Genomic DNA, 26,671 nt, shown 5'->3' on the forward strand with positions numbered 1-26,671 from the left:
TTTAACTTTGTATTCAAAGAATCAAAGAAAAAAAGTATCATGTTCCAAAAAACAATATGAAACAGCACAACAGTTTCAACATAATAAATCAGCATATTAGAATGATTTCTGAAGGATCATGTGACACTGAAGACTGAAGTAATGATGCTGAAAATTCAGCGCTGCGTCACAGAAATACATTATATTTTAAAGTATATTAAAATAGGAAACCAATATTAGAAATTGAAAAAATGTTTACTTTTTTTCTGTATTTTTGATCAAATAAATACAGCCTTGACGAGCAGAAGAATCCCTTAAAAAACACAAATCTTACTGATCCTAAACTTTTGAGCGGCAGTGTAATTTAATAATGTTAAGCCACTGTTAAATGCAATCTTTTTCAAGATTACAAATTTCAAAATTAATATCCATTTTTCATACTGCAGTGTACATTATAGTACTGTGATGACTAAATTCATTTGTAGCATTCACTTGCAGAATTAGCGTTTCATTTTGAATTTATTTAGGCAAGAGTAAAGAATTTTGATATTAGCCACAGCGTCAAAATCGGTGTTCGCCAGATATTTAATACTGGTACATACAAGAATTTCAGAACAATGAGCCACTTAGTTTATTTCAACTGACACAACCACTTCTGGTGACAAAAATAGATTATTATATAATCAGGCTATTATGTATTTGTGTCTGCATAATGCTTCTACCTTGCACTATGGAACAGTTGTGGTATCAGATGCTAAAGTTTTTACATTTATGCACTTGGCAGATGCTTTTATCCAAAGAGACTGATATTGCATTCAAGCAATGAATTCCCTAAAAATCGAACAGTTTAAGCTTCAGACAAGGTAAAACAAGGTACTGTACATGTAAAGTGGGGACACATTTTAGAACACCTTTCAAAAATACTAACCTGACTGGCCGGGTGGAGGAACACCAGATGCCCCTCTTGGGAGGCACATCAGCACTGTGAGCACTGCTGCTTTACCCCCTGAACAGGGTTCCAGGGCAACAGGCTTGGGCGGTCCCTGTGGAGAGATCAGAGTAGAGGAAATGTGTCATCTGTAACAAGCCTCCTCCTGAACACATCACCATCAGTCACAAATGTCACCATCAGTCACAAATGTCACAGTACTCCGTGTGAGCTGACATTGTAGGATGTCTCTCGCACGTCGACAGAAAAGGAAAATTCACATCGCGATAATCTCAGTAACAAATCATCTCCCTGAAACCCAAAGACTCAATGCAAGCCACTTTCAAAGTTCACATCATGCACGCACAGGCAGAGAAAATCTGTGACATTTGAGGTTGTTGACTACCAACTCGGGTCGTGTTGTAGCACCAGCTCTCCTCTCACGCAGTCCTATATATGCTGCCCTGGATAGAAGTATGCATCAGCGGGTCTCTGATGCAACAGTGGAATGAGGAGGAAGGAAGCCACAGGCAATTGTGATCTTAAAATGTCATCTTTTATCTCACATTACAGATTATTCAGAGCTGGTTCACTCGCATTCATATGAATGCGTTTCTGAAAGAATTTGACCATTGTTTTATGCGTTTTAATCACAAAGGGAGCCATAAATGTCCCTGCCAATGAATAAAAGTATCGTCTTTTAAGACTCCCTCAGATCATTAATACACTCTCGTTTCTGGCCCTCCACACACACACTGACTCAGCTGTAGAATGGCTTTATTCACCATTTAAAGAGAGTGCCTCTTCAAGAACTCTTCCAAGAGCGTGCTGCAAGATCACAGACTTTGGCAGCCAATGGCTCTCCACAAAATTAAGCTTTAATATCTTACCTCAGTTACCAAAATGCGTAAAAAAAAAAAAGAAAAAAAAAAAAAGACAATAGATGCCAACTATTATTTTCTGCCAAGAATGGTCCTCATCGAGCCTATAATATCAATTAAGCGCCAACCGTCAAATCAACAAAGTTACTCTAAGATACATTTCTCTAAAGCAGGAATTTTTCATACAAATCTGGCCCGTTCCCACCTCGATATAACTATGGCAATTATTGAAGCACACAGCAGACATTTAAATGAGCTCTCTGTGGCTTTGGACTGATATACAGATCATTAAAATGTGTCCTATTGCGTCATATCACCTAACTAAACAGACCAACTCTGCCTATATACATTTTTAAGCTTAAATTAAAAATACTCAAGTTATTAACTACATAGTTTCTGAAGAAAATGTGAGCTGTGCTTACCCGATGAAAAGCTGCTGCCATAAAAAAAAAAAAAAAAAAAAAAAAAGTTTATAAATTATATAAAATGTATTGATTATTTCCCTTGCTAAAGGCATATATACAGTGCAAAAGTTTGGGATCAGTAAGATATTTAATATTTTTTAATGTAGCCTCTTGTGCTCATAAATGCTGTATTAGTTTGACTGAAAAAAACAGAAAAAAACTAATATTGTGAAATATTTTTGCAATTTCTAATATTGGTTCCCTATTTTAATATACTTCAACCAGGATTTAACATACATCAGCCATTACTCCAGTCTTCAGTGTCACATGATCCTAGAAATCATTCAAATTTCAATCAAAGACAAACCTGGGAATTATGCAAGGATCTTATTTGTGGACTTCAGCTCGGCCTTCAATACCATCATACCTGACCTTCTCTCAGACAAACTGAGACAGCTCTCTGTGCCCTCCTCCATCTGTCAGTGGATCACCAGCTTCCTGACAGACAGGCAGCAGCTAGTGAGGCTGGGCAAACTCACATCCAGCACTCTCACCATCAGCACTGGCGCCCCTCAGGGTTGCGTTCTCTTCCCACTGCTCTTCTCCCTCTACACGAATGACTGCACATCAAAGGACCCCTCTGTCAAGCTCCTGAAGTTTGCGGACGACACTACAGTCATAGGCCTCATCAAGGACGGTGACGAGTCTGCTTACAGACAGGAAGTTGAGCAGCTGGCTGTCTGGTGCAGTCTTAACAACCTGGAGCTGAACACGCTCAAAACTGTGGAGATGATAGTGGACTTCAGGAGAAACCCCCCTGCTCTCCCCCCACTCACCATCATGAACATCACTGTGACTTCAGTAGAGTCATTCAGATTCCTGGGCACCACCATCTCCCAGGACCTGAAGTGGGACAATCACATCGACTCTATTGCGAAAAAGGCCCAGCAGAGGCTGTATTTCCTCCGCCAGCTAAGGAAGTTCAACCTGCCTCAGGAGCTGCTGAAACAGTTCTACTCTGCAATCATCGAGTCTGTCCTATGTTCTTCTATAACTGTTTGGTTTGGTTCAGCTACCAAAACAGACATCAGAAGACTACAACGGACAGTTAGGACTGCTGAGAGAATTATCGGTGCCCCTCTGCCCAGCCTCCAAGAACTTTACACCTCCAGAGTGAGGAAAAGGGCTAAGAAAGTCACTCTGGACCCCTCACACCCAGCTCACTCTCTCTTTGTACTGTTGCCCTCTGGCCGGCGCTACAGATCACTGAGCACCAGAACAGCCAGACACAAGAACAGTTTTTTCCCCTCAGGCCGTATCCCACCTGAACAACACATAACACACCCCGGTACTGTACATCTGTAAATAACTCATCAAACCTTCATCTGTACATAGGACACATGCACATTCACAGTTCTGTCTATGGTCATGTCTCTTTTCTGTATATTTTTATTACTATTGTTATTCTTAATTATTGTATATTCTCTTCATTAGTGTTCTTTATCACCTTAATTATATGTTGTCTGCACTATGTTTGTACTTTCTGTACTGGAAGCTCATAACACCAAGACAAATTCCTTGTGTGTGCAAACACACTTGGCAATAAAGCTCTTTCTGATTCTGATTCTGATTCTAATATGCTGATTTATTATCATTGTTGAAACTATTGTGCTGAATTTTTTGGAACCTGTGATGCTTTTTTCTTTGATGAATTAAAAATAAAAAATAAAAAAGTAAAAAAAGAACAGCATTTATTCAAATTGTAATCATCTTCTAAAAATATCTAACAAGCCTTTACCATCACTTTTTATCCATTTAGCATACCCTTGCTAATTAAAATGCTTAAAATTTAAAAATTTCTTTAAAAAAAAAACAATAGAAAGAAAATGTAGTGTATATTGTAACAATTTCTATTTTGTATAAACGCTGTTCTTTTTAACTTATTTATTAAAGAATCCTGAAAAAAAAATAAAAATTCACGTCTCAAAAATATGAAACAGCACTGTTTCCAACACTGATTATAAATCAGCATATTAGAATGATTTCTGGAGGATCGTGTGACACTAAAGACGAGTTATGATGCTAAAAATTCAGCTTTGCTTCACAAGGAAAAGTTCTATTTTAAAAAGGATATTAAAACAGAAAACTGATTTTAAATTGCAATATTTTACAAAATTATTTTTTTCTCTGTATTTTTGATTAGATAGATAGAGAGGAAAGGAGGTAACAAATGCATAAATATACACACCAAAGACTATCCAAATACATAACCTTTCTGGCAAAAAAAGTGTTTTCCCTCGCCTATATAAATCACATCGAATGTGTTCAGTTCTAAAATGAAAGAATGCCCAAGCCCATCGCTTTCTCTCATTTCGTGAGAGAACTCCTGGAATGTGATGGCACAGGCGTGGAGGGGCTTGTGAAAGGTCAAATTAAGCTTGCGCTGACAGTGATGTCCATCAAGCCCGGCGGACAGAGGCTGTTATCAGAGCAATATCTGTCTCTTTGAGAGGAAAAAAAGACCACTTGTGCTGCACTTAAAAAGTTCAAAGCCATTGTTTCTGAGTGACAGGGGGTGGCAGGGGGCGTCTAGCTTCCCTTCTAGCGCCCTCATTCCTCCGTGTGCTAAATATGATTGTTTTTCCTTTTGATTTTCTCTCTCCCTTACACCATATGCTATTTCTTTATCAAAATCAGTCTGTAGTCTGTAGAGATATATCCTTATTTTGCTACGTAGATCTTAAGGACAAGGTTACGTTTACACCACAGAGTAAAGTGTATCCATAAGGATGGATGTTGATACAAATATTTGCTCTATTAGCCAGACTATAGGGGTTTAGCACCTCATTTATCATAAGTGATAGGCAAAAACCACAGCGGCCTCAAAACTCTTCACTCTGCTCGTTATACACAAATGCATCCTCTTGCTTCTGAATGATACAGAAAACCTAATTATTTCTAGCAAAACACACCAATTAAGTGATCCATGCTAAATATCACACTTAATTACATATCTCCATTTTCAACCCTACATTTACGTATCCATTTCTGGCCAGTGCTATTGTCTGAGCTTGATAGTTATGCATAATGTATAGATCCATTTCAATTTCACACCCAAACATGCATTACAATAGACTCTTGCTCAAAGAGGTGACCACTTCCTTACAGTCAAGTCATTTTAACTTAAATGACAGAAAAAACATGTTCAAAGCTTTGTAACATTTGACTCGTTTTAACATTTGCTCTGTGAGTGTACTGCTGTACATGTCTTTTAAAAAATCCTCACAGGAAAAAATAAAACATTAAATATTGCAAAATAAAATTATTTTATTATAAAATAGAATATTGTGAAATAAAGTAATTTACATATTTTATTACTCCTATATACACAACAAAGGGAGGGATCCTATTTATAGAATTCCTATAAAACATCCATCATATAATACCAAAGTGATCCTAAAAGGTTCTCATTAGTCTTATGAGTTTGTGGGGACCATGCATTGAATGTATAAACCATTTAAACCACCTAACAAGATCTTCATTCCTCCCAACAACTCCAAATGATCAGACAAATCCATTTTCATGCACTTACTCTCATCCCCTATGGTTCTGGATTCAGCGATATTAGTCTCATTTCACATTAGCTTTGCACCATACAGATTACAGTAATCTAATTGCAGGCTATTTATATAATTTATAAAGCATTGGTATGATGCAGCTAATGAATAACAATACTGTTTAGAGTCCTACTAGGAAGCTAAAATGAGCTGAGGTTTGTTAGAAAAACGAGATTACAGCACACGTACTGCAAAAATGCACTGGAAAGGGTAATTTAAGAGGTTTCCAATAATTCATAACTTGTGCAGTTTTCACTACACACATAATTGCTAGCTCAAATCGTGGCGTTTTGAGAATACTATAGATAGACTGTGTGTGCGCAAGATCATGGTATTATAAATATATAAAAAAAATCTCAAAAGTCTGAGATCAATAAGATTAAGAAAATACTTAGAAACGTATTCAACAAGGTCACATTAAATTGATCAAAAGTGACAGTAAAGGCATTTATAGTATTGATTTATAATGCTGATTATTAAAGTAGCTGCAAGATTTTCATCCTGAAAATAATTTATCATGGTTTTCACAAAAATATTAAGCAGCACAACTGTTGTCATTGATAATATAAAATGTTTATTGAACACCAACTCGGCATAAGACTGGAGTAATGGATGCTGAAATTTTAGCTTTGCATCACAGAAACACATTAAAATAGAAAACAGCTATTTACTGTTTATTGTATTTTATGAATTTGTGCCATACGAGGAAAAACAAAAAAACAAAACAAAACTTCCATCCCCAAATTTTTGAAAAGTAGTTTATACTCTGGGAAAGTCGTCAGACCAACTCAAATAGTTAGTGTTTTGCACAGGCAATCAACACATGTTCTTCAGAACAAGCAAAAATCTTTCAGCTTTCACCAAAGATCATGCACATCAATAGCCCTGCTCATGAATAAACCTCAAACCTTAACAGTAAACTCTAAAACTTAATTTTACAAAAACACATACCTTTGAACATGAAAAAGAGGGACACATCCAGAGAACTGAACATTCATGAAAGACTTGAACGTTTTGTCTCATGAGAAAACAAGAAAGGCTACAAAAAGACGAACTAGCCAGAAAACAGATGTCTTTCGTACATCCCTGCTAATTTAACTAATTGAGGTCCAACTCCATCGCACTCTCCTGCATTGACTAACCTGATGAAAACAGCTCAGAGCCACATTCTAATTATACACCGAGACAAACAGGCTGGTGAGAGACACTTTATGGGCCATGTCGTCTTGTCTCGCCAATGTGTCCGACACTTTTAACGGATTTATACTGTAAAAATTTCATTGGTTTTCCATCTTGTATCTCTCTATGTGGCCAACTGGTGAACATCTAATATTTGTATGACCACATTCTATCCCTTACTTCATTATTTTGGTGTATTCCACCCAACTCCAATTTCCTCTGTTCTGTTCATCTCTTTACACATTTAAAAATATGTATCGCAATATCTGCTGCCAAAGATGCAGTCGATAAGCTGCTGCTGCTGTGAGTATTAGCAGCATAGAATGAAAACAGAAATGCAAACAAAGCCATAAAGCAACAGGACAGTCCTCTCCATCTATATGTTTCTCCAGCTTTTAACGGCCTGCGGAGCATCTAATTTGCATGGCTAATAGCAGCATTCGCAGTGACAGGGAGCATACAGCGCTGGTCTGTAGATAAGAGCTCACTATTGAGCACTCTCAAACACAAGAACGGCTACATACACAGTATAATTTAAACGGCCCTCTCTTTGTTGCCTGGTGACAGCCTCCATCCATCATACTCTGAAACTGTTAACGGGCCCATATGTTGTGAGCTGGCCATGGTGGCAGAGCAGCATCTGTGTCATCTGCACCATTTTAAACAGGCCGGCCTCACACTGGCTTCATAATGCACTTCTGCTGACCTCGATGCACAACAATTTTTTCAGTCTAGTCAAGCCCAACACAAACCAAACCAGTCCGGCCTAAGGCACAGCCAGAGTGGCCTAAACATGACCTGTGGCAGATGCAAATGGGCTATGTAGAGATTACAGAAGCAGCCTTTCCTGTCATTATATTGCAAAAATCATGTGGGATGGTGTGCAGGAACGTTAAAATCTTATCTATGTTATGTCTAGGTGTGTAACGGTACACATATTTGCACTGAAAACAATTTGGTACAGGTCTTTTGATTCAGCACGCATATGTACCAAGTGAATGCAGTGTTATTTTATGGGATATAGGATATAGGAAAATACGATGCTTCAAACACATTTAAAAATCAACAGAGAAAGCGGTACAATCTGACTTGTCCTAAACATAAGACAAATTTAAGCACTTCAAACTAATTTAAGCATACAGTTTAAGGCAGCCTGCCCTCCTGTCAGAAGCATGTGCTGTTTAACGCATTAGAGACATGTTTTCCACAGCGCATAACTTATATTTATGGATGTGTCCTTATCTGTAAATGCTGGGAAGACATTTTCATTTTGCAAAAAAGGCTCGTCCTCAAATTATGAGTATCTCCGTTAAACTTCACAGACTTCACCGAGTACAATAATTCCAACAAAAAAAAAAAACACTTTGCTGAAATATTTTCCCCCATTTACAACATCACAAACTACAGAGCAAATAGCAGACAGATGTAGCAGTGATAGACTTTTTAGTTAAAGACCTAGCCTAGCTGTAGTACATACCGAACCACCAATTTTGTATACTATTACACCCCTAGGTATACCCCATTTCTTTCTTTTCTATCCATCATCTCTTCATTTTGCTATAAATAACCTTGCAAAAGCCAGAATTATTACACGCACACACACACAAGGTGGTGGGTAAACAATTAAATGGATTTTTGGATAGACATGCAGTAATGAGTTGTGGAGCTAAAGCTAGATGTGTAGGTTCAAATTCGTGTCATGTCCTAATCCCATTCCCCCTTTTTTCAACTAACAAATTTCTTTCATACTTCTCTTTTACTATTAATAATACTGCAATAGGCCTATAAAACAAACAAGCCTTGGTTAAATCTGCTATTATCATCTGTCTTGGGTGAGCTAATCTGCGATAACTACAGACAGAAGCTGAGCTATAGGCACATGTTACTATGCTGAACCTTCTGGATTGTCCTCTTTTTATTAGCAAGTTATGCTAAACAATTCAACAGCACCAGATGCTGTCTCATTAACCTTTATAGAACAGAATTGCTCTCATTTCCCTCCTTTCACCTTCAGCTGCTGCCAGATCCCAGCATAGTGGGGCCAACATCTGGATCTGCCTCAACAGACTCCAAGAAGTGTCAATGTTGATCAAGCACATGATGAAGGCTGGGGAAAGAGCAACATGAGGGGCCACATATGCTATAAGACTAAACCTAAATATATGCTTAAGGATTTCATACCATGATGTCTCCAAACGCTAAAAATAATAAACAGAATCATAGTAGAGAAGCACATAGAAGAAAAACTCAGAAAGCCACTGTGGACAAAATGGCAGAGAATTTAAATCCACTACTGAGCATTTGTTTTTGGGTTTGATTTAGTTTTATTAAAATAGTCCCTGGCTAATTTTGAATACAAACTTGTAATGTTATTGCAATCAAAGCTTTGAGGGAATGAGCTCCGAGTTGAAATAGAAAGGTGGCAGCTCATAATGGTCCTCCTGAGGTGAGCCTGTGCATTAGTGACAACTGCTTGGAAGATTTGTGCTGGTCGAAATTAAACCTCTGAGGCTGAGAAGTGAACAGCAGGAATCCGGTCTCAAGATGACAGACGAATCGCCTTCGATTATGAACGCGATATCGCCTAGCTTGTCAGTGAACTACGGCTCTGTGTAGTAATTGCCGCTCCATCTGAAAGCAGGTGATGGCGATTTACTACTAATCAAGAAACCGGCTTTACTGACTAGATGCGCATGATAATCGAATTCGATTAACTGCACAGCCCTAAAAGACATGTTCTGAGAGTACATTCAGTAAAATAAGGAGCTTTTGAGCTAAAAGACTCTCACCATACAGTGTGAAAAATATGATATGCAGGTACTTTACCATCTGAAGCCAAAATGTTGATTATCAAAACAACTTCTGTTAGCAAACTTCAATTCTCGACAGCTGGCTTGTGGACGCAGCTTTACAGAACTTAAGTGGCTCTTCTCACAAGGCTGATGTCCCCATAAATGAGAGCCATGCACTTGTAAGAGTGAAGCTAAAGTTTGTTTAAAAAGATCCGTGCTGAACAGCGTTCAGTTGGAGGATTGACGAGTATGTTGTTTTCTGCTCTCTTTTTTTTTTTGGCGTGTCCTCCAACAGCCCATAATGCTCCCTGACCACCACTCCACTCTACACTAATGGATTCTGGAGAGGCACATCAAGTGCTGCTGGACGTGTGTTTTGAACGTCTCTGCTGAGCGGCAGGTACATCTGCTTTCACAGCTTTGCGTGAGAGTCTGTTGTGTAACAGCCATGAATCGCGATGCACTTAAATTAGTGCTGTCAAACTGCAACTGTTTCTACCTGATATTGTTCATTATTTTGACTGGAAACCTCATTAAGCTGGTTCTAAAGGTAAGGCGCACGCACGCACACACACACACACAGCGATGAAAACATTCCTAGATTATTTCTAAGACTTTTTAAAATTTATTTTACTTGAACTTTTATTACTTGCTTTAATTTTTAAATCTACATGGAAATAGTATAGAAAATTCTATACTATTCTATAGAAAATTCATTTCAGAGCCATATATACACACAAGTTGCACACAGATATTTGATACTGTATATTGGCAAACATTTCATTGAGTAATTGTAGCCAAGTAAACCTAACTGGTTCAAAGTTTAAAGGTCAAACTAACCTCGATTCCGCCCTGAAGCAGTTCTATCTGAGTGCCGCCCACATCCAGTGTCACCGCGACCGAGGCAAAAGGGCGACTGGCCATCTGCTGCCTTTCCCTCATCAGTTGCTGTAGCAAAAAGAGATGAAAGAAAGAGGGGAACAAAGTTTGATATATTAGTAAGCATCTGCACATAAGCTTTATGCTTTCAAACAATTCTAAGATGTCAGTTTTCTTTGTCAAAATCTCAGGTTTAAGATTAAATGTGGTGACTGAACTTTCTGTGAGTCATGTCACTTAAGCTGTCAGTGACTGATATTTATTGAAAACAGAAAAAACAAAAAAGTACCCCGATACACACACACACTGTGAGGCAGTATGCTGAGATAAAGAGGAAGGAAAAATATTACGAAAAGAGGAAGGAAAAAGATTACGAAAAGAGAAGGGGAGAACGTGTAATAAAAAAATTTTAAAAAAAGAATAGAGAGAGACAGAAAGTGAGAGAGGGGCCATTGACAGCACTTTGGCTGTTTTCCAGCACAGACAGAAACAGGTGGTTGAATAATTAATTTGTTCCATATAAAAAAAGTTGAGGACCTGGCTAATCAAATGTCTGCGAAGATTGGAAAGAAATTTCTCTTGCTACAACATGCATGACAAGCAATTATTTTGCCATTGATTGCGTGAGCATCAGTATTCCAATGGTGGAGTTTAATTAATGATGCACTCCCTGTAATTTCTCCATTCGACTGACTGGCTGGTTGCCCTAAAAGCAGAATTCACAACCTTCATACAAAATCCCATCCATAACCGATGGCACACTACTTATTTTGCCTCTATGATAGACAGTTTATCTATCATGTGCACATGGTGCACAATTTTCCTTGCTTGCAAATACAGGAGGAGATGACACGGCCCAGGTCAGAAGTACTTCTGAAGGTCACATCAATATATTTATCAATACCAACTTCTCATCTGTAATCAGACTGCGTAGATGTCAGTGAATGCAGAGCATAAACTGATACCTTAAATACAAAGTTGCTTTGGATAAAAGCATCTGCCAAATGCATAAATGTAATAATGAAATATCAACAGTCTCTCAGAAAGGCATTCAGATTAATAAGTTCTCTAAACTGTTTTAAACCGACGATAATTGGGCCAATAACATGTCAACAAACACATATCAATGTTTTATGAATCTCTGAACGTCAGTTCAACCTCAGAAGTCACAGAACAAACTTCTTCCTGTGTCCATGACAAACATAAAATACAAGGTGGCGACGTCCTTGACGACGCACATATCGGGCCGACAGCACCGTCTCTGTGGGGGTGTCTATTTGGCACTGACACAAAGAGGTCTCTTCAATGACTTCCGCTCAAATGGGCCCTGATGGCACCACGGTAATTAATCACTCATTATCGTTTCTATTAATCACCACTTGAGGACTGTTATGGCTGATCCCACCGTGACCACATTTATAATTAAATTATCAAAACTGAGCACACTGCTCACATCAAGGCTTCTCTTGACAATACGATCTGATCATCTCTGCAAACGTGAGTGACTCCAACCCATGTTAACTAAATGTGCATGTGGATAAAAGGTCAGTTGGCATTCCCTATACCATAGTTTACTATTAAATGAGTTGAAGCCATTTTGTAGTGGTGTGCAAATTCTGTGTAAACAATTTAACTCCATTTACGGTTCACTCTTAAAACCCTTATGATTTATGCTGTACATCCAAAATAAACTCACCTGTGCTATATAATCTAATGCGGAGAGGACTGACAAGTAACATGAAAAAAATAAAAAGAAAATTGCAGCTTCCTTTATGCAATCTCTATATTGCACTTGTGCTTTCAGTTTTATGATAACTCATTCATAGGTCATTAAAAAAAAACATTAAACAGAGCAAGCTAAGTGCCAAGAAAATGCAGAATGTTTTATCTTAATGAAGTAACAATTTATAACTCGGAACATTGTAAACAAAGCAAAAATATTAACATCAATAACAATAAAAAATAAATGCATTAAAATAATGCATTTATTCTTCATTAAATGTTTTTAAATGATCTTTTATTGTGAATTACAATGGCCTATTATATTAAGCATTACAGGCTAAAAAAAATAATAATTATGGAAGTACTGGTGACAGTTCACAATAAGGTGTCATTTGTTAACATTGTTAGTTTATGTTGACAGCTGCAGTTCGTAACTTTTTTTGGTTAAAAAATATCCGAAATCAATATTTGAGAAATTACATAACACAAACATGTTCAAAACTATCACCTTACTTTAGCCCGATTCACAACGGTTAGCTTATAATAATGTTTTATAATTTGAGTGGTACGGGTAGGTTTCAGGGGAAATTCAAGCATGGCACTGAGTCATTACGTCACGTCTGTAAACATGAAGTTATCCCGGCTAGTAGGCTATTGCACATGAGGATCCTGCAGGTGGATCCTCCTTTATAGCCTTCTCACAGCAGCTAGAATAATTCAATTTATTTTGATTGCGGATTGTAACCCAGAAAGGATTGTGAGTTTATGAAACACATGTGAATGAAATTAAGTTATATTACAGTTTTATATGTACTTCTGATTACAGATAGCCAACGTGGGATCACAAGTTTTTGTATTTTAAATAGAACCAGTTTGAAGGAAGATTAATTTGCTTTTTGGATTAAAAGAATTTCTTAATATGAAATTTGAATGGTATGACAATTAGATATTAGACTGTACAAAAATTTAAATCTACACGCTAATAGGCTACTATACTCCTAGTCAGCAATGCTGATGTTGTTAACAAATAATTTGATATAACAATGATAATACTTTGCACCGTTAGATGTGATATGAGCTAACTGAGCTTTAGATTTAAAATCACCATTGGTAGCGCGATTTATTGTAATGCATTTTTCCTCAGTTGGTCAGAACAAACGTGGCTGGCAATATGCAGTGAAAATTCTGATTTGGTGTCATATATTCCAAGACATAGGCTAGAATCTGTGATTGCGAAGTATAGTAAATATCCACACCGGTGCAGTGACTGACAACTACACAGTCACCTCAAAACATTAGATTCATCTGCGCTGGAGCCGTGCCGAAACACCGGATCACAACCGTGAAAGATAATTCCGCAAGAAACTGCAATTCCAGGTTTTCAAACATAGAGGGCATCTGTCTGTCATCCATGACAGAGGTAAAAGTTACGGGGACTGCAGCTTTAAATAATGAACAATACTTCTACATTATATCAATATTAAATGTTCATTTCAACATTTACTAATACATTTTTAAATCAAACGTTAACTGTTAATAATAGTTAATGCACTAAACTAACATTAGTTAACACGAGCTAACAAAGTGTAATACTTCTACATTATTAAAGGAATAGTTCACCCAAAAATTAAAAATGTGTCATTTACTCACCCTCATATCATTCCAAACCTGTATAAGTTTCTCTCTCACGTTGAACACAAATGATGAGATTTTGAAGAACCGAACCGCTGTTGGTCCCCACTGGGTTCCACAGTAGGGAAAGAAACACTATGGAAGTCAATGGGGACCATCAAATGTTTGTTTACCAACATTCTTCAAAATATATTTTATGTTCAATGTAAATGACAATTTTCATTTTTGGGTAAACTATTCCTTTAAATCGTGTTTAATTCAACATTTAACTTTTGATTTTAAATATGTATTGTAAATCTATTAATAATAGTTAATGAACTGATATTAGTTCATGAACAGTGTTATATTATGAACTGAACTAGCATGAATGCACAATTGTATTTTTATTAACAAATATTAAGAAAGATTAATAAATGCTGTAAAGTGATACAGAATTATGTGATTTTAGTACAAAATAAAAATTTTAAAAGTTGCAAATGCTTCAATTTTAGTCAGAAAAGTGCAGGATAAAAAGTGCAGAAATACAAGCTGTTAATTCTGCCTGTCGAGCTGGCTGATCTCATCGTGAAGCTGCGCTCTCAAACGCAGATGACATTTGTACCAGAATGGCCCGTTTGAAGTGAAACTTCCACATCTATACGAGTCCATTAATTTTATCTTAATTTAAATATTGATATGAAGATATTTGCTTGCCTTCATCCCCTTTGACTAGCATGTTTGGGCATGTATGCGTGAGTGAGAAAACGAGCAAACACGAGGAGAGGAACTGAGAAAATAAAATGACAAAGCATGACAGGGAGAGAGCAAAAGTGAGACGGCGTGAGAGAGCATGGCAGGAAGGGAGAGAACTGTGGCATGCTCTCATTTGTGCCAATAGATCTTCTCTCGGAAAACAGCCTGGCTTTGTTGACAGCCAAAAAGCACCATCTGCAATTTATCCATTTCTCTCCATCACCTGCTATTACTACTCATCAGTCCCACTGCCTTTACTACATCAGCGGCATCTCCATAATTATGCAAGACAATGCCAGTCCATCACTGAGATATACATAGATGCATCTATGTCCCGCACCCTCGTGGATGCAGCTGCCCTTTCCAACTAGGGTACATCTGCAGTGCTGTTGTGACAAAAACTGGATTTTAATCTAGACCTATAATACTTTAATTGCAGTGCTATAAACCAAGCTCAACATGGAAAAACATGCACACACAAACTCGTAGGGTCTTAGGCTAGAGTTAAGGTCAAACTTATTTTATTATTCTTTGAAATGCTCTTAAAACCTTGCCCCAGGGAAGTGCTGTGAAAACCTCACTGATGTGAAATTGAGATTGATTGTTCATTGATTTTACTGTAGGCTTCATGTTAAACCCAGCTGAAATCCCTGCTTTCTAGCATTAGGACTTTCCCTTTAGACATTAAACAAGGGCTAAAACTCTCAAAGCCGTTTTGGCCAAAAACACTAAAATTTAAAATGGAACGATTTTCCATCCTGGAAATGAAAAACTAATACAGCCCGGATGAAACACATACCACCATTCACAGTGAAGGCTAAGGTTGTTAAAAAAGCTAGCCATTTAAATAAATTGATATTTATTTCCTGCAATATAATTATAATAAAAATATACAAATGCAATAAAAATACAATTAATCATGCATTACTACTAAAATAATCAATGAAATTATACAATTATGTTTGAGTGAATTCTCAAGATCAGTGCTCCCCAAACCTGTCCTGGAGGACCCCTAGCACTTCACATTTTAGCTGCATCCGAAAACTGAAAAATGCTGCCTTCTGAGGACACATTCCAAGGTAGGAAGGCATCAAGGCATGTCCAAATCCAAAGTTAGCTTCACTTCCTGTCTCATGAGATACCTTCATCTGATCGATTTTTGAAGGCAGCATAGATGTTTCCTTCGCTGCCTTTGGTATCCCACAATCCTGTGCGTTCCATTGCGTGACGGTTGAGTTAAAAAAATAAAGATGGCATCTGAAAGTTGTGTTTGGTGGTTAGTTTGTGTGTAAATGTATATTTCTGATTAATGCTGCATTCCAGGCAGGTTTTTGAGCCTGTAAGTCACGACTTCAAACCACAACTCACGACTTTTGTAGCGTTCCAGGCACGTCACGCCAAACTGCCTAAGTACAAGGAATTGTGGTAGCTAGATGTAAACAAACCAGCATGGCGGACCGTACGGGGCTTATGCTCATTTACAATCATTTCTATTGCCAAAGGTGTAATATATAATTGTGTAATTTCGCGAGGTGCCTGCAACGCTGCCTGCAAAGTCATTGCCTCATAAGGAAGTTAGTCAGCTGCCTAAGTTTTCGGATGCAGCCTTTGTATTTCTCCCTTATCTAACACTCCTGATTCAACTCATCAGCTCTTTAGTAGCGACTGCAAGATATGAATTGGGTGTCTTAAGGGAAACATACAAAAGGTGCATGGCTAGGGGTCCTCCAGGACAGGTTTGGGAAGCACTGCTCTAGATGATTTCTTAAAAAAATAAAAAAGAATAAATTATGGAAAGATGATGTTTTTATTTTATAAAACAATTATATAAATCTTAAATGACCCAGACCTGACCTAGACAAGGTAATGAGGAGCCACCCATGGTTTTATGTGGTTTTAAGTCTTATAATTGCAAATTAACTATTGAATAACTATTGAGGTTTCAAAAGTCCCAAATTTAAATTCATTGCCAAATTCAAAATACTTTGGATGCTTAACTGATCAAAAATCTCTCTTATATCCTAGATAAACATAAAATGCAATTAAGTAATTATGTTAACTATTAAGTGCAATTATTCACTCAATCAATTCTGCACACGTGTAGACGTTTTAGATCCAGGAACATCCTAGCATGACGGGGAAATTCATTCTGACTAGCAAAGACGTGTCAGTGCCAACACGATCAAAATTTCTACAGTGAATAATTTGTTAAAATTTATGTAAATGAAGCAACTCGCAAACCAGCAAATTAATTACAGCTGATCATAACTGGAAATGAGGTCTTGAACCAAGCAGAGAAGTTTGCCCTGACAAATGACACAGAAAGAAAAGTTCTCACTGGGAACAAAAATGCCTAGTAAAAATGACTTATACTGCAAGATATAAATGCCTATAATATAGCATAGCCTATAATTTTCCCCTTAAAGATTTGCTCATGTTTAAAAGTACAATTAAGGCAACCCACTCAGAATCACTTATGCATTGACCCATCTGATGCAGTTCTTCCAGAGAAACATCAATGACCTGATTAGCTCTTTAAAACAGATTATAAAACTGGCTTCATTGGTTATTCCACAAAGACCTTCTGAGTGCCTGCTCAAAGGACATGTCACTCTCACAGGCTTGAAATTTAATTTGACATTGATCTGTTAGTGTTATCAAGTATGTAGATCAGGGGCGTTCCATTATAGTCAGCTGGTGATTGGTTGCTCATTCAGAAACGGCATTTTTTGTTACATTGTTGCTAAAACTTAAAGGGTTACTCCACTCCAAATGTAAAATTGTCATTAATCCCCCATGTCGTTCCAAACCCGTAAAAGCTTCGTTCGTCTTTGGAACACAATTTAAGATATTTTTATGGTTGTTCCGAAATTCCACCGATACCACAAAAAATTCTGGGATCGGTGTCGCCGAGTAGGGTACAACGGGGCTAAAGGCGCCTTTGATATTACTTTCATCTAAACCACTAGATGGCACAAAAACCTGGCTTAGCACTTTCCAAAACATTCCCTTTTCAAGATGCACATGTATATTAATCTGATCTTTGACGCGATTGCGCACAGCAGAGCAAAGTTGATTCTGTGTTTACTTGATCTAATATTATGTTTTTAAAATTGTAGATTTAAGTAGCAAATGAGAATCTCTAAAATTAATGCATATATTTTGAGACAAAAGGTCTTTATGATTTTCAGTTTTGTTTAAGCCAATTAAAGCAACAGTTTTTAAATAACGAAAGAATATGTAAAAGTATGGTATTACAATTAGTCTCCGCAGCGTCATTTTGGAGTATCCACTGCACGGAGGAGACGAATTGTTGAATAAAGTCGTTATTTTTGTTTTCTTTGCATACAAAATGTATTCCCGTAGCTTTGTAAAATTACGGTTGAACCACTGATGGCAGATGGACTATTTTGACGATGTCTTTCATACTTTTCTGGGCCTTGACAGTGTTATTTACTCAGCAGTCAATGGGACAGTCACAAACCTCCTGGTTTTCATCCAAAATATCTTAAATTGTGTTCCAAAGACTAACAAAGCTTTTACGGGTTTGGAACGACATGGGGTAAAGTGATTGACAATTTTCATTTTGGGGTGGAATAACCCTTTAAACTTACAGCAGCAATTATTTCCTAACTGAAAAGATAGAGAAACCATTAGAAAGCAAATTGGAACTGTGCAACCAACTGTTGCTGTATATCAAATACCACGATGATCCTTTGTTAAATATTAACAACTCCTCACATTCTCTAGGACAGGGGTCTCCAACACGTCGCTCGAAAGCTACCAGTAGCTCGCAGCCTAATTGGCGGTAGCTCGCCAAGACATATCGGCCATGAAGTTATTTTAATGATCCCGTTAGGTATTTCAATTATCATTAAATCATAGCGATTAAAAAAAAACTCAAATACAGTTCAGCTTTAATCAAAGTTATTAAGAGTCTCACGCAGGTGCAACAAGTAGTTTCGTTTTGTGTGAAAACATGACTGAAGGCAGACTGCTGAGGGAAATTATTTGAAAGAATATAGGATTTCATTATTTGTGTGAATGCATAATAGAAAACCGACTGTCTTCAGAAAAGTTTTGATGTCATTTGCTTTCCATCTTCCCTCCGTGTAATGTGTAATAAAGCAGTGTTTATAAGCGCAGCTCAGCGCAACATTGTTTACTTTAGAGTTTACAGTTGAAACGGCTCTGTTCTGCAGTTCATAAGCGCTCTCTGCTGTCAAACGAAAATCAGACCAAATTTTTGTTGTAAATCTTAACCGGTCAATGGAAAATAGCCTACCTTTTTTAATCACCGTGTGTTGAGATTTTTGGAATGCACATTAGCTCATGTAGAACTGTTTATGGACCAGATAAAATCGTATTTATCATTCTGACTCATCCTTTTATTAAAAAAAGATTTAAAGGCTGATGTTAATTTTATTTGAACATTTAGTACATGTCAGTAGATAGCATGTTATGAATGTTTTTGTTAGTTTAAAATCTCCCATGATATTTGGGTTTTATTTCACTGTTAATACAAAAGTACATAGTGCTGCAAATTTTATTTGTTTGCTTTTGTCATAAAATTGGTAAAATTATTTCAGTGTGTGTATCAGTACTTTTTTAATATTTCCAGCAAATTTGAATAACGCCATATATAACAGTTTGGATTGATACATTAAGAACTGTATAAAACTGGTAGCTCTCAGCCGCATTCATTTTTTTAAAAAGTAGCTCCCGAGTCCCGAATGAAATAAAGTTGGAGACCCCTGCTCTAGGACATGACCCCTTAATTGGGCAGAATTTTGGCTTGCTGCAAAGGTCGTTTTACCCATTGAGCACCTCACTGCATTTTTCCACCTCAGAAACATCAGAGTTACAGAATATTCTTACTAGATGCAGAATGTTAGTTCATGCATTCATAACTTCGAGACCTGATTATTGTAATGCACTTCTGGCTGGATGCCCGATTGTCTCCATAAATAAGCTGCAGTTTGTTTAAAACACTGCAGCCAGAGTTCTAACCAGGTCCAGAAAATATGATCATCTTAGTTCAATAGTATCATTGCTGCACTGGTTACCGGTCAATACTTTTATTTTAAAAGCTCTCAGTCAAAATCAATACCATACGGATTTCCTGCTTTCTTAGCCTATGAATTTATGGCAGATCTGGCCATGAAGATAACATGTTTTGCATACCATTCCTACAACCTAATGTGTGATATTTTATCAGTCACTATAATGAGTATTTTTCCCCCAAGCGCTGCAAAATGCAGGGCTCTCAAGTCTCACGCATTTCAACCAGTTCTCACGCTCTCACGCCGTACCTTGTATTTCTCATGCTGAGAAGGGATAACTTGTCCCGCTATATGTACAACTAACAGACAAGGAAATACGGCGGTAAGTTCTCTGCTGAGTTCATAGCGGTCTCGAGTTATACAGCGTTAAATGCCACCTACCAGCCAATCAGAAATTAGGATGCTGTTGTTTCCATTTAAATCGCGTGATTCTGCCACAAGCACGTTCGTTACTAAGCAACATGGATGAACGCGCACATGGAGTGGAAGAGAAATATCCGATGAATGCTGTAGGTAACCCCTTCATTTATTTTATTTTTCTCGATTTTATGATTCCTGGATGAAATCACTTGCCTGTGAAAAGATAGTGAGAGCTGATGTTGGGGAATATAGCCAAATTTGTGCTAAAGTATTGATGCAGTCCCCAAAAAAAAAACTCCAACTGCTTTGCAACCAGAAACTTTAAATTAGCTTTGGCTACCTGAAAGGAAAGTACTAGAGATGTTATAACAGTTGGTAAATCTTGAACGAGCCACACAGAGAAACTCTCGTATATTTTGGGAGAGAAGGAAAAGTGCATCCACCTGGCAGCGCAGTATGTGTACCCCTGCCATCAAATGAGGAACAAAGGCTGAACGACTCTTTATAATTTACAATAACTCTGTATTCTTTTAATGTGTTATTTATTCTTCTCTTTTCATTGCGATAAATTGGACATGTATATGCGTTTATTTTTCCCCTTTTTTATTAATCTGTATGTTTGTACAATATACTTATTGCTTTGGCAACATTGTGATATGTTACACAGTCATGCCAATAAAGCTAATTTGAATTGAATGAGTGAGTGAGTGAACATTTCAGTTTATGAATGTTGGTTTTTTTTTCTGTTGTGTTTGGTGCACATTTTGATGCCTTGATGACAGGGGTAGGGGGCTCCTTTCATGGTGGGTTTGAACGAAACCAAAAATAGGAACAGTTTGACTCTGGATGGAACACTACTATCTATCATGATAGTGCTTTATGTGGGAGTCCTCTACCCCTGTCATCAGGCATCACAATGTTCAACAAACATTTACAACTGAAAAAAAAAAGAAACAAGCTGAAATGTGTACTCTGTCTCTCTCTCTCTCTCACACACACACATACACAGCTTGACATACATGCTCAGGGTAAGTACTGTAATCCTACTGCATGTGTGTACAGTATGTACATTGAGTACTGCTGTTCAGTTGGCTTGTTTGGAGCAAAATGTCTTTAAAAATAAAAATGTATCAAAACTTAAATACATAAATATTTTTATTTTATTACAATGAATTTGTCTTTCATCAGATTTACCAGATGTTATCATTTCTATTTCTGCTGGTAAAATTGAACTGCTAGCAAAAACTTGGGTGCTGCAAATATTTGAGTTGCTCCTCCCCTTTGACTTGCCCCTCCCCTTTGTGTGGCCCCTCCCCTAATCTCACTCCAAACTTTCGCTATAACTTGAGAGCCCTGAAAATGTAACCATAGCAACAGACAACAGGCTAGAAAAGGAAGCATGACCTTCTTTGACTGGACATCACATTTAGCTAAACATTGAACAAATATTTGGGATTCATTTCCAGATCACTGATACGCAAGTCTTTGCTTTGAAATTGCCAAGTGAACAGTTCTACTTCAGACCCTGCATTGATCCATTACTTCAGAGCACACTACTGCATCTCTCTGAGCAAAGCATGTATCATTTGCACACGTTGGTTTGTGTGAACTTGTGATTTAACGAACTCAGAGAGTCCCACAGCTGAACTTGAAAAGTGAGGGCGAGTATTTGTCATAGACTAAAGGTTCCCTTTGTGAGTGTGTGATGAATGAAGTGGAAGCAGAGCCTCTATGTTCAGTCACAAATGGTTGTGGCCGTTTGCAAGGCTCTCATTATGGGCAGAAACATTCTTTTTTTCCTAGACCGATCAGAGCTGCTTTTCTGCAAGACTGGAGAAGGAGCTGATGCATTCGTGCGGTCCTGATTCCATCGAGCTCTCTCTCTCTGCATAATGTGTCCTTTCCTGACCAATTTGTGTCACAGGATTGTACCTCATTCATTAAGATAAATAATAAGGCTCTGTTTAATTTTAGCATAGTTGAGGACGTCTAGCTTTTAAAATATCAATAGTTTAAAGCCAATTGTTATATCATTGACATGCTTAATATCCATCTTAATATCTAAAACCCACCAAACAATCGTTAATGAATGATCATCACTAAAAGCCATTGATAACTCAACATTAGATAAAGTACAGCTTCCATCCTGCAGACCTAAAGCTCAGTTTCTCTTAAACCCACATCTTGGACTGTAAGCCAACCAGGCTGGTTTTATATTGGGGCTGATACTATGACCTTTAATATTAAAAGGATAAAACTCTTGGTTCCCTTTGCCTGAAGTTTGCTGATGCCCTTGAAAAAGAAACATTCTTTATAACACATGGCCCTATCACAGAGATAAAAAGTTTTCATTTTTCATAATAATGGATACTCCCAGAAAAACCAAAGCATGTACTCAGCAGGCCTGGAATATAATACTGTCTATATACATTTTCCTGTCTATAGCAGCCTAAAATAGATCCGGTTATCAACAGTCACTACAGGGCCACCACAGTCACATATTCTATTCTTCAACACGACTGTGCTAATAATTTAGCATTAGTCTGATTTAAACAGTTTGGATGGCTATTATATCAGACATAACAGACATAATCTTCCAGTTTTGTCTGAATCGATTAAAACATCCTATTGCCAAAAATTATTGTGATAGGGCACAGCAGAGGCATGTAACCTTCATGAGTATATTCGCTCCCCTTTAGGCACTCAGAACTGAATTGAATGAGACTGCATGTTAGACGAAATTCAATAACTCAGGATGACATGGTTTCATTATTCTTAAAATCACCCCTGTTCCGTCTTGTTCATTTAATTTTCATTTCGGCTTGGGGTTAACAGTCATTGGTCCGAATAGTGGGAAAGGTTTTTCTTCAATAAGACGAATCATAAAACATGAGGGCGGACGAGGGTGATGCCATAGCCAAACCTGTTTGTGTTGCTCACTGGAGAGCAGAGATAAGACTGTTTAATTGCACTTTTTGTAATCTTCCCTCCCACTGTCTAATTTAGCTATGATAAACCAGGCTGTTGATATGTCATTCTCCAAAAAGGCAAGATAAATATTTCATTCCCAAAGACAACAGATGCCTTGTTTTCAAAAGATTGATCTGTTGTATCATGCAGCACAGCAATAATCTGAGGCAAAGAGCTATGACTGCTGCAACCTCAATGAAACATGAAAAGTTAAGGGATATTTTTGAAATTTTACACACTGACAGAAACGACAATCACCTATACAAATGCAAACCAACCCACATGTCCAGAAGACAGTGGCATAAGTGACTATGTAATGTTCCACTGCGGTAAATGCAAAACACCATTATCAAGCCCTCCGGCATCAGACGACGGTCCTCTAATGCACCTGGCTCAGCATAATCGCTTAACATCAGGGCTAAACACGCATACACACACTGACTATACCATTACTGAGATGAATCAAATCAGAGACACGGAACATATTTCTTCCTCCACTAAACATAAGCTAGGATACATTTTTCAGATCTGTCATACCGAGTCTTGATTTGAAATTGTCATACCGCTATCTCACGCTATGTGGTTTCACAAGGCCAATTCATCTTTGAGGACAATGGCCAAACCAAAATGCTGGAGATTTTCCGGCAAAGAAAATAGTAAGCCAAGCAATTATTTACATTCATTACAAAGAATTAACATTCCTTATATTTGGGATCTATGGTTTAGTCTCTTTATGCTTTGTATAATTACCAACCAAATCCACTAATATATCATTCTCCTCCATCCCACTGACATCTGAAAACATGATCACCACATTCTGTCTCAGGATAAATAATTTAAAAAATATATAAATAGAGGAAGACAATTGTGTTGGGAATTATGTGTTCCCAAATGTCATTCAGACTAATTGAGCACCCATCAATAGAAATGTTTTTGCAAAATCTATTTTGTAAAAAAAAAAAAAATAATAAATAAAAAAATAGTAAATGTCGGCATCACAGAATTGTTTATAATTTTTTTTTTTATTACGCATAATTATATTTTTAATCTTAATATTGTGAATATGACTATATAAATAATATTTTTAAAAAATCTATTTCAAATGCATGCCGTTTTGAACTTTCAATTCAAAGAATCCAGAAAAATTTTCAACGTTCATAATAAAACTTGTTTCTTGAGCACCAAATCAGTATATTAGAACAATTTCTGAAGGACCACGTGACTCTGAAAACTGGAGTAATGGCTGCTGAAAATACAAGAATAAATTACATTTTAAAATATGGGGATTTTTTTTTCTTCAAACTGTAATTATATTTCACAATATTGAATGCAGCCTTAGTGAGCAAAAGTGACTAATTTGAAAAACAAAAATACTATCTCCCTCTCTGTGTGTGTGAGTGAGGGAGAGAGGAAAGAGAGAGATTACATACTGTAGTCTCTTAAATACAATAAATTGTTTGAGAGATCAAATAATCACGATGCATGAGGTTAAGCACTAATTGGATGGTTTTAACCAGATTTGCAAGCACTGCTCTTCAACACAAGAGAATTTAGAGCTAAAGCTAAAACCGAAATAAGGCAAATGCAACCGTGCAAATATCCAGGCAGATGACAAGACGGCGTTCTCTAGAACTTTCCGGTAAACGACGCACTGAAGGAAATCAAAGGCAAGCACTCTGATTTGTGTTGAGCACTGCTGCTTTTTAGATATTCCCTTGTTTGATCTCTCAGCCAAAATCAGTGTAGTAGAGAACATTTGCATAATGGAAGTTATAAACATGTCCTTTTCTTTCAACTCATGTCTTTCAATAAGTCAGTCAGGACAAAAGGCGTTCAAAGCAGAGGTTGCAGGGCAGGACAGCTTCTGCGTTTATGATCATGCAAACTGAAAGTTAAACGTCAAAATGCCAATAAATTACCACTATTCGCATGCCTCTGAATGCAAAAGGAAAAGCTCTGAAAAATCCCTCTTAGATTAATTTCTGCCTCCACCGCGTGCTGCCAAGGCAAAAATCAAAAACGTGACCTTGTTAAATGATTGATTGCAAAATGAGGTGCACGTCACTCATGCTCTTTCTTGATCAAGAAAAAAAGGAAGGAGAAAAATTTTTAGAAGCAATTATTTTTCTGGAGTGTGAGAGTACTTGAGGGCAGAAACAAACAGATAATCTGAACCTGTGAAGTGCTGTTCTGCAGTGAGCCGAATGCTAATGGTGGAAGCCCATCTGCCCCCATCACGCACTATTGGACTTAATTCTTTAGATGAATATAGCTTTGGATCGCTGCAATCATAACTCGTTTATTCCCATACATCAAATTAGGACAGAAGCAAAAAATAAATAAAAATCAACCTCCCTGATTATCAATGTCAATTATGTCCACGAAAATGGAATAAACGCATTATGGACACTACAACATTGGCTAATCATTCTCGTGGATATCTTGTAGTAACTTTTAGGAGCTACCGGGTAGCAAATTAACTCATTATCCAAAACCTAAACCCTGTTTGAATGCCTGTAATTATGCTAAGATGAAATGAAGGCAGGAGAAATAGTGGAAGTATGGCATCTCTCTTCTCGATGTGCAGACATCTGCTGTGCTTATCGTTCAGTCTGCTCTAAACTGCATTCGATAACTCGTCAGAGCTAATTGGTTCATAAGGGTCCCTAATTAGGGAGATGGGCATGCTTGTAAGCATTGGACTCTGCAGAGCTGTTTCATGTGGCTGTCAAAGCTTTATATGTACTTCTCAGAACAGTACATGTGACATACCTCACGTCGCCTGGAGGCCCAACAGGTCTGTTTGATCTTCCACACCACTGCAGCTACCAGCAACAGCGACAGAAAGCAGCTGAGGGATGAAAAGGAGGGATGTAAAGATTAAACCAGCAGAAATTTCAGATGTACATCAATAAATCACTAGGGATGGGCAGGAAGCAAAAATAAAAATTTGTCAGCTGGTAAAGAATTTGCTATGCAATTTATAATGTAATAGATATCTGTGAAAATATCAGGGGTTTATCCAATTACAATTTAATGTTGGAGAAAACGGTTAGCTTTACTCTGGGAACTTTGATATTTAACATACTTTGATGTTAACTGATGTATTGGTGTAAGATTAATTATTTGTTTTGAACAAACTTCTAGTTTGCATCCAGGGTCAAACAAAAAATTAATTAAATTATTCATTTGTAAAATAAGTAACAGAATAATCTAAAACATGCATCACCACATTGCTATAAAAAAAAAATCAACAATATTCCAGCAAAAAATCTTTATTCATACTGTCTAATTAAATTACAGTGACAAAATTTGGGTCATATTGCCCATTCCTACTAATCACTAACATACAATTGAAATGATTAAAAAACAACTTCTTTAATTCAACATTGGCCTCTCCTTTAATATGTCTTCATTTGTTAAGTGTTAAAAAGCAGCAAGCATGCATGCAAGAATGGCCCAGTTGCAGATTTATGTTTATATCATTCAACAGATGGCATATATATGGGGTTGTGCCCGCTGGGGAAAAAAAG

At 37.2% G+C, this 26,671-nt stretch overlaps 1 protein-coding gene across 1 annotated transcript in view; it reads right to left on the bottom strand.

Moving 5' to 3' along the window:
* Positions 1 to 26,671, bottom strand: part of LOC306857976 (attractin-like protein 1) — a 102,133-nt gene that overhangs the window by 7,380 nt on the left and 68,082 nt on the right. Inside the window, exons 26-28 of the mRNA XM_079398295.1 lie at positions 25,911 to 25,989; positions 10,621 to 10,728; positions 908 to 1,022 (exon numbers count right to left, since the gene is read on the bottom strand). Coding sequence (XP_079254421.1) covers positions 908 to 1,022; positions 10,621 to 10,728; positions 25,911 to 25,989 — 302 coding nt within the window. The remainder of the gene's footprint in view (positions 1 to 907; positions 1,023 to 10,620; positions 10,729 to 25,910; positions 25,990 to 26,671) is intronic.

This window comes from Barbus barbus (assembly GCF_936440315.1).
Source record: "Barbus barbus genome assembly, chromosome: 38".
In the NCBI taxonomy this organism is placed as follows: Eukaryota; Metazoa; Chordata; class Actinopteri; order Cypriniformes; family Cyprinidae; genus Barbus; species Barbus barbus.